General features: G+C 39.1%; 1 protein-coding gene across 1 annotated transcript in view; it reads right to left on the reverse strand.

Moving 5' to 3' along the window:
* ppp2r3c (protein phosphatase 2, regulatory subunit B'', gamma) overlaps positions 1-4,340 on the reverse strand; it is a 10,131-nt gene extending 5,791 nt beyond the window's left edge. The window contains exons 1-6 of the mRNA XM_019876123.1: positions 4,118-4,340; positions 3,903-4,027; positions 3,627-3,731; positions 3,071-3,183; positions 2,106-2,203; positions 1,835-1,905 (exon numbers count right to left, since the gene is read on the reverse strand). Coding sequence (XP_019731682.1) covers positions 1,835-1,905; positions 2,106-2,203; positions 3,071-3,183; positions 3,627-3,731; positions 3,903-4,027; positions 4,118-4,184 — 579 coding nt within the window. The 5' untranslated portion in view covers positions 4,185-4,340. The remainder of the gene's footprint in view (positions 1-1,834; positions 1,906-2,105; positions 2,204-3,070; positions 3,184-3,626; positions 3,732-3,902; positions 4,028-4,117) is intronic.
* Positions 4,341-9,912: the final 5,572 nt, after the last annotated feature.

The raw sequence follows: 9,912 nt of genomic DNA on the forward strand, positions 1-9,912 counted from the left end.
GCAATACAACGAACTCAAACGCGTCTTCGTTCAATGTTGTCAACTAATATCCGGATTAATTTTATTATTTATTTTATTTTACTCAAATCTCCGGAGAAATTTTCATAAAAATTTGAAAAACCCGGAATTCCGGGAAAATCTGGAGGACTTTCATCTCTGATTAATCTAAGAAGTACATAACAAGATAATGCTTGCAAGATCTCTATGTAAGTGGTTCTTAACCTGGGTTCGATCGAACCCCAGGGGTTCGGTGAATCGGTCTCAGGGGTTCGACGGAGCCTCTGCCATGGAGGTTAAGGCACACCCGACTCAACATGTCAATTAGTTATGACACACCCGCTTGGCCATTACTGGCTGCAGATGATCACATGAGATTGCTTCTCCAATCAGTGTTGCGGGAAATTTAGTTCGCTCAGTAGTCAACGTGTGACTGTCGTGATAGTACGTTGTAAAATTAAAAAAAAAAAAAAACGTATAATTATATCTTGAAATTTTATTTACTTTTTTCAATTTTTAATAAATGCCTTTTTTATGTCTTGAATTTGTAAAAGGTCATATATTTGTTTTTCACTAATGAAGGGTTCAGTAATTTTGAGCATATGAACTGGTTGGGTTCGGTAACTCGAACAAGGTTAACTCATTCACTCCCAAAGACATATTTATGTATTTTCACACTCCACACGTTCAGCCCCAGATACTTTTTTCCTTTTTTTCCAAGACTTAGGGTAAAATAACCCAGATACTTAGTTTTTTTTTCCTTTTTTTCCAAGACTTAGGGTAAAATAAAAAATGAAAAAAAGGGGTCTAGAATTGGCTGGTACTGAATGTGTAAGAAGTACGTAACAAGATAATGCTTGCAAGATCTCTATGTCAGTGGTTCTTAACCTGGGTTCGATCGAACCCCAGGGGTTCGGTGAATCGGTCTCAGGGGTTCGACGGAGCCTCTGCCATGGAGGTTAAGGCACACCCGACTCAACATGTCAATTAGTTATGACACACCCGCTTGGCCATTACTGGCTGCAGATGATCACATGAGATTGCTTCTCCAATCAGTGTTGCGGGAAATTTAGTTCGCTCAGTAGTCAACGTGTGACTGTCGTGATAGTACGTTGTAAAATTAAAAAAAAAAAAAAACGTATAATTATATCTTGAAATTTTATTTACTTTTTTCAATTTTTAATAAATGCCTTTTTTATGTCTTGAATTTGTAAAAGGTCATATATTTGTTTTTCACTAATGAAGGGTTCAGTAATTTTGTGCATATGAACTGGTTGGGTTCGGTAACTCGAACAAGGTTAACTCATTCACTCCCAAAGACATATTTATGTATTTTCACACTCCACACGTTCAACCCCAGATACTTAGTTTTTTTTTCCTTTTTTTCCAAGACTTAGGGTAAAATAAAAAATGAAAAAAAGGGGTCTAGAATTGGCTGGTACTGAATGAGTTAAGAACCACTGCTCTATGTTATGATGGATTACATTTGACAATTTGAAATTTTGGTCCAGACTTGAGAAAGCATCATGGAAAATTTACATGCTCGATTTGCTCTCGCAGGCCAAACAAAATGATATGGTGGGCCAGATCTGGCCCCTGGGCCTTGAGTTTGACACAGGTGATTTATAGTCTTCAATTAACCTAATGTACATGTTTTGGGAATGTGGAAGGAAATCTGGAGAAGACCCATGCAAGCACAGGAAGAACATGCAAACTCCACACAGGAAGGCTGGAGCTGAGATTTGAACTCAGCCACTGCACTGCTGGTGATTATTATCATTATATTTTAAAGGTAATAGACCACTCTATCACTAAGATTTAAAGAGGAAATACTTACAGACTCTCTGAGGAAGCCCTGTCCCGCCACATCATAGAGACTCAGGCCAATCCGGGTCTTATGAAGCCACACTGGACACAATTTACGTATGCTCTTATAGAGGGATGAGGAAGGCTGGAAGCTATCAGCAATGTTACTTTAGGCAGATTATAGGTACACTGTTGTCACGCTGCATTAAAATGACTAAAAGATTTCATTGTTTTTGTTCCTGGCAGCAACATCAACATCTAAGAATTGAAAACAAATTGAAGTCATGATGAGAAAGTTGTACCTTTCCTCATGATGTAATTGAAGAACTGCATGATTGAGATCCTGCCGTAGGGGTCGCTGTGGAGCAGTTTGGCATACACTCTGGCTGTGAAGAATTTGCTGATGGAAAAAAAAAGGGGCAGGTGATTATTCATTCTTGGTGCAATGATCTTAGGTATCCTGCTTATAGGGAAAATGTTATTACTCCAGCTAAACATTAGCAGAGATGTTCAGGTAAACATTGTGAATATAAAACAAATGAGACATACAATACTATACAAGGTCTGAGGCCAACACTTGCTTTGCAGTTTTTTGACATAGGGAAAAAAATAATTCTGTAACAATTAACTGGAATATGCCCATCCACAAAAAAAAAAAAGCAAGGAAGTCTCCAAAACAATTCTCGTGAGATAGAGGATGTGAATCAAGGTGTCGGTAGATACAGACATTTATTTTCACTGTTTGAGTCACTATGGCATCAGTAGAACAGTCAGTCCCCTGACATTTACAAAGTAATGTATCACCATCTAGTGAGAGGAAAATTGATTCTGCAATTTTTTGTTTAATTTTATTTATATTAAAATACGTCTTGGGCCATAAATGTGCTTGATTAGTCCAGTTAGTTTCCACACTAGTAGTATTTATTCCACTTCAGATTAAGTCAATGAATCCCAATGTTTGTGTGCCATAAGTAGGACTGTAAAATGTGTGTCTTGGCTCAATAAATGTTCGACACCAACATAATTCAAACCAACCAAATACAAGAGCTGTATCAAAAACTGTCTGTATATAAAATTAACAATAGCTTCATAACAGTTAATAAGAGAGTGTGTGTTTTTTTTTACCTTAGTTCAAAAAAAAATGAAGAATGAATTTACACAGGTCCATGCGTTTTTTTTTTTACCTTAGTTCAAAAAAAATGAAGAATGAATTTACACAGGTCCATGCTTGTCAGCTGCTACTTAACTACTGTTTCCTTGAACTTACTTGCACTTGGGCCCAGCCAGGTCGCCCACCTCCAGATAGGCTTCGTAACTGATCATGGCCTCTTCACTATTCACTGGAGGCACTTGGTGCTTCTCAAGCAGAAACCACAAATTCTACAGAGAGACAGGCGGGCAAACAGAGGAATTAAAAAAAAAGATGGGTATAACTTTTATGTATCACTTTTAAGGGAATGCTTGGTGTAAAGTCAGACCAAAAAAAAGAATATGTTGTATTTTTTTTAGCATGACTGTAGAGGCTTAAATTTGATTGAAAAAAATCATCCACATGCATTGGAAGCAGTGCAGCCAAAAGAAACACTACAAAATGAAAAAGAAATACACTGTTGGTTAATTTTAGAATTTAAGTTAAAGGTTTTGGGAAAATGCCTGGGCATGTTGATAAGACCATGCTTTTCGTAACAGCCCATTATTTTAAAAGAGTGAATTCCGTTTGAAATTCCTGTTTTATTACAAGTGGTCTAAATATTTGCGTTTCGGATTGTAAATATTGGCCATTTGAAATGTTTTTAGAAGCAATGTGAGTCAATGTGTGCTACCTGGATTTCCTCATGGTCCAACAGTTCTCTGCTCTTCCTCTGCAGGAAGACCGCTCTAGATTCTTCTCTCAGTTTCTGGAGTAAAACTTCATCCTCAGCTGGTAGCTGTCAATTAACACCAAAACTATTTTTTTAAATAAAATGTCAATGTGTCCTAGTTAGTAATAATGTAATAATTAAGTCATACATGAATCAGGATGTATTGTATTGTATTGTAACATTTTTCATATTAGATGGACGTCCACGAATGTAATTGTGAGCAAGGTGATTTGATACCCTAAAGTAGAATCGAGGAATGTTCTTGTAGGATTTGTTTTTGTCACTTCCGCCCTTCCATTCAGAATAATATTTGGTGAACAGATCCATTTCTTCAGATTTCTTTTCTTCTTGGCTCCTTTCATCTGGACAGCGACAAAAACAGTCGAGAAAAATTAAATTGATCGTTCACCGAAATGAAAGATCAACTAGCCTAAGTTAGCATTATCACTTACCTCGATTTGCGTTTGCTAGCCTCCTTTTTAAAATATCCGACCAATGAGTCCAATTTTTTTTCGCCATGATTGTTTTCAAAAGTTTGCAAAACTACATCCAGATTGTTTTTAACAATTCAGTCAGTAGTCGAAATCATCGTATTCAGAAACTTGCAAGAGGACATCAGTAGACGAGTTGTATTTAACTGTGCTTCCTGTTAAATTACGTTTTTCAAAATAAATATACAATTTCAAGGACAGTACTGTATTACGAAAGATAGGGAATGGAGAATTTCTTGTTTTGAAAATCTTTGGAAGCTGACATACTTCCGTTGAGTGACCTGTGCTGTCGAATGTTGATTGCGTCACATATGCGACGGAGCTCACTGTTTTGCTGTTGTGCAGAAGCTGAAAAATAGTACAATTCCAATTTGAGTAGAGAGTTCACGTGTATGCCGGACATATGTATGTTTAAAAACAACATATTTATTCGGGTTGTCTCCTTTTCTATTTGTTTATTGAGATGTGGTGGCTATGTGCTGAGCTATGTGGGGGGATTTCCATTCATACAGATTGTTTACAAAAAGAATTATTGTAAATATTGGAATTTGAAGGCCGTTCTTCAGTTCTAAGCATAACAGGAGCGACATTGGCCATGGGGTCCAGTGTGATATTAAGCCTTAAGCGATGCCTTCGGTCTGCATTACCTTTTATTAATCAAGGATCTTTAGCGTTCCTCGCGTTGCCGAACACGGCACACATTAAGTGCTCCATGGACTGGAGCTCCGGCCCAAAATTGTGCAGAAACAACAGTAGGCAGACACATTTGCAGAGCAAATTAAAAAATAGCACCGTCAGGCAAACGAAAAATGAGTTGTGGGACAGTGTGGCAGATAGAGAGGGCAAGGACTTTTTTCTCCGGAAAAATCCTCCTATCCCCAAATACGTGTTCGCTGCTGGTACAGCGAAGAGGACGGCAGAAATGCTGAAGAGGAAGGCGGGATTTTCCCCAGAAGAGAATCATCACGAAGAGTCTGCGGAGAGCACATCCGTGAGGAAAGGTAGGGATAAATTCAACTTTCAAGAATCCAAGTATTACCTTGCTGTTAGACATTCTGTTTAATTACCAGTAAAAGGGCGTGTGTGGGTGAAAGCTTGTTTTATTTTTTGAGCCTGCAATTATAGAATGTGTTTGCTATGTTATGGTTTTTAAAAAAAATGTATATATAGAAATGTGTATTTTATTCATAGCTGATGTGTTTTACAGGAAAACTGCAGCCACCTGACCAGCCGTTATCTGTTGAGGAATGGAAGAAACTGAAGGAGTCTCTTGGAAGTCCGGAACGATTTGACATTAGCATGTTGTCTACACTATTAAAATCTGGGGCCGAGTTGGATATTGCCAAGTAAGAGGACTTAAATGGTTGCTAAGTGACATAGAAGCTCTTGCTGTTTTTGTTTTTGTTTTAAAATGGGCTACCGTCATTCGGTACTCAGGTTGAGTGATTAATTGCAAATTCTTGTATGTTCTGCTTTGCCATAGGTCTCTGCTGTCATTTGTTGCCACTGAAACAGGAACGCTTAACTATAAAATCCTATTGCAGTATCTGGCACTATGTGTGAATGGCAATCATGACAAAGAAGTATTTGACGTCTACGATATTATGCGAGAGAGCTTCCCCTCTTTGGATACCGGCGCTTATAGCCTCTTCATCAAGTCTTTCAGCCGCACAGCAAGGTGGCGAGAGGCGATCAGCCTCCTACAAGACCTTAAGAAGGTGAATAAACTCTGGGTTGTTTAATAGCAGTTTCTTACACATTTTCATCAATCTGCAGCAAGGTGGAGGTTAGTGCTATCACAGTGACTGTATTGTCATATATCTGATTTGATTGTCATCTTGACAGGTTGTTACCCCATCATCTCGCAGTTATGGCAATATAATTGCTGCAGCCATGCTAAATGGTGATCCAAGCACTGCCTGGGCTCTTTATGAGGAATTATTGGCAAAAGGTCTGAGCCCACAACATGAGACTTGGACATGTCTTTTTAAGACAGTGGGCATGGAGGACGAAGAAACCATGTTGCTGAGCGAGCAGCGAGAGAGGCTGCTGGGAATTCTGCTGTACATGAGGAACAACCAAGTTTACCCGCAGCTGAGTCTGGCTAACAGTATCAAGACCTGGTTTGAAAGGTACAAGACAGTGATGAAGATGACGGGTTAATAAAATTGTGAGTTTAAGGAGCAGATTTTTGTGCTTGATAAGCAGTTGTACAAAAGTACTGTTCTGCCACGTGCTGTCGACACAAATTGATGTCACGGTGCCCACGGGCTCATCCTGCGACTGTCATGCCTCACCTGTTTTCTGGAGTTGTTCATGGGACGTTCGGCAGCAGGTGGCAGTACAGAACAAATGTTAACCCTGTGGGATGGATTAAAACTGGTGGATCTTTCGGTTTAATTCATATTACACAAATTTAACACCATACAACATCATTGCAAAAAAAAGGTATGACTTGAGTTTCGTATTGAGAATTCATCATGACATTTTTTTTTCATGTTATTTGAGCATATTGTGCACTAATCTAAGATTTCCAGCCCAAATCACCAGTGACTTTGCGTCAAAACATGATTTGAACGATTTACCAAAAAAATTCACAAATGTTCAGATTAAATTTCTACAGTTTTGCTTAAATAATTAAGACGTACTTGCTCATATTAAATTAGATGGCAAAAAAAGAGAAAATGTTGATACCTTAACTAGCGCCTGATTCAGTCTGAGATTTTTACATGCTCAAAGCAAATGTGAATAATTAACTTAGTGGAGAATGTCACTAGCACCTAGTTAAGCAACTTGAGTGAAAATCACTAAATATAATTTAGACTTCTGTAGATCCTCACTGAAAAAAAAATTAGACACACAGGGAATTTAGTCACATTCTGACTTGTTTAACTAAAAGGCAGTGGTGGGAAACGCTGGTCCTTGACGCCCACCATTCTGCATGTTTTCGATGTTTCCCTAGTCCAACATACCTGACTCCAATGATCAGCTCATCTGCAAGCTAATCAGGTGTATTGGTATTGTGAAACATCTAAAACATGCAAGATAATCATGGCCCTCGAGGACCAGAGTTGGTCACCCCAACTCTCAGGTCTCATGCTCTCTTCACCGTTTTCAGTATTCCACGACAGAAGTGGAGAGGAACTTGGAGCAGCGCCTCGCCAAAGTAACTAATTGAACTGAAACACACTCAGAACAAATATTTTTCTTGATTTTCTTGTACCATGAGCTAAAAAAAATGTTTGTGGTTACTATATATGTGTATTGCTGTGAGTGTAGGGGTGTGTGCAACAGTTGTGGAACAGAGTTGGAATCCATTCAGCTGACTGCGGAGGAGTACCAACAGCTGAGAAAAAGAGTCATGACTGACATCATCCAAGGACGTGATGTTTTCAACAAGACCACGCCAGAGGTCAGTCATATTGATTGTACAGGTATTGGATGTCATTTTTAAGCAGTACCCTACTATATTTATTTGTGTTTTATTAACAGGAGAACGGCCCTGTTGTCTTTTTTAAAAAATGTGTATCGCGTGTCATTACTTTTCAAAGTAAAATATTTAAAACCGATCAAGAGTGCCTTGCTTGACAACCCAACACAGCAACTGGTCATGATCCTTTCTTCTGCTAGATGGCGTCTTTCGCCCGTCTACAGCTGTAGTTGCTTCAGATTCGTTAGTATATGATTTGTTTTTAATTGCAAGGGTTTTTTGTTGTTGTTTTTCATTTTGTTTGTTGTTTTTTTTTTTTTTTTTTTAAAAGAGTTTGAAAAAAGTTTGAGCATGTTATGACTAGCCAATAAGAGCCGAAGAAAATGGAAAATCCCAGGGGGCTGCTTGGATATTCATTATTTTACTTACATTTTTTAAAACTGCATTTTAATCAGCATGTAAGAAACCATCTCTGTAAGACAAAGATTGAGCAAGATTTCCGTGACAGACAAGTGACTACGCTGCACAAAAAGTCGGCAGTGTAACGCACAGCGATATTGTGATTGAACACAGCGCTGTACCAACACCGTGCTACGTTCCTCGCTGCATCCTCACAGGTGAACGGCCTGCGTGTGGCGCTACCTCACTCCCCGTCTCCCATGGTGACGGTCAGTCGTGCCGGCCAGTACGTCACGGTGCAGACGTCCTTCGGCCTCCAAGTGCGCTGGGATGGGAACCACTTTGCCCAGATCTCAGTACCAAGGTTGGTCAGTGGGATTTTTACCAGTGAAAAACTCAAATAGGATTTTTCAATGAACTTTTGTTTTGGTAGTCCTCTTACGTAACGTTGATTATCATTTATCACTCAAAATCATTGCGCACGTTTACTCTTGGCCATTTGTGCACTCCTGAGCCCGGGAAAGAGGTTTCCATCTCTTAATCCTGCTTTTTTTTTTCGGAAGCTCCTACCACGACCAGATGTGCGGTCTGTGCGGCGACTTGGACGGGAACCCGAACAATGACTTTGCCAAGCCAGATGGCGTTCAGGTTGTCAATGTCAACGACTTCTGCAACAGCTGGCAGACGGAAGAAGACGAGGATGAATCGTAAGTTTTAGCATTCAGAAATATGATGACCAATCATAGTATTTCTAAATTGATGAGAACAATTAAAAAGAATAGAATAACACATTCGACACATCCGTCACGTTTTTTCCCCCCCTGGTAACATTGCAACATTATTTGTGTGAGGCTTTTTTCAGGTATTATTTCAACTTTTTTCTGCTATTATAAGTTTCACTTCATTCTGGTTGTTAACATGATGACATTATTTATTTTATTTGATGATATCCACGACAGACAGGACTTGATTACTGCAACATTATGACGTTATTTTGCGATATCCCATTTTTCTTGTCGCACTACAACTTTATTCTTGTCCGACTCACCTTCTGATACTTTTCTGATTAGTTATTAGGATTAACATTAACAACTTATTCTCGGCATTATGACTATTTTCAGGTATTATGGCTTTTCTTGTAATTATTCAAAACATTTTTTTCCTCAGAATACTACGATTCCTACGTTAACTTATAACATTATCCTTTATCTTTTTTTTCATGTATTGTACTATTACAAACTCGACATAGCGCAAGTTTTTTTTTTTTAGAACCTCATTTGCCTATCATTATGACACTGTGATTTTTTTTGTTTTTTTTAATATCATTATAACATAGCCTGCTGATGTATTTAATACTGTACTTATTTGGTTACTCAGGTGTTCCCCAGGCACCAAGCCCGACCCAGAATGTGATCCCAAGCTTGAGGCCGAGGTAGTCAAACCAGAGAAATGTGGAAAACTCAACGATACAGCTGGACCCTTCCGGTGAGTTGCTTAATTTTTAAAGTTGTTTTGTTGTTCCATTTGTAGATCACGGTCATTTATTTTATACGTTATTTTTGAGTTCATGTGTTAGGATGACTTTTTTCGGGGGGCGGTTTCTGTAGATCAAAGCGCAACCTTGGTTATCAGCATCCACCCATAAAGTTTAGGACACACGATCCGCATATCTCTCAAATGACATTACCATTATTGTTCTCCATGCTGCACTCTGCTCTACAGTAAAACAGACACACCCGTTGTATTGTTTTTTGGAATTCGGGCCTAATCTGCACTTCCCCCCCGTCATTCAGGGAGTGCGTCGGAGTGGTGAATCCCACCCCCTTCTTCCAGAGCTGCGTGTACGACATGTGCCAGTTCAACGGGCAGCAGCAGGTACTGTGTGACCAGCTGCAAGCCTACACGGAGGCCTGTCACAGTGCCGGAG

This window comes from Hippocampus comes, unplaced genomic scaffold (genome assembly GCF_001891065.2).
Source record: "Hippocampus comes isolate QL1 unplaced genomic scaffold, H_comes_QL1_v1.1 scaffold252, whole genome shotgun sequence".
Lineage (NCBI taxonomy): Eukaryota > Metazoa > Chordata > Actinopteri > Syngnathiformes > Syngnathidae > Hippocampus > Hippocampus comes.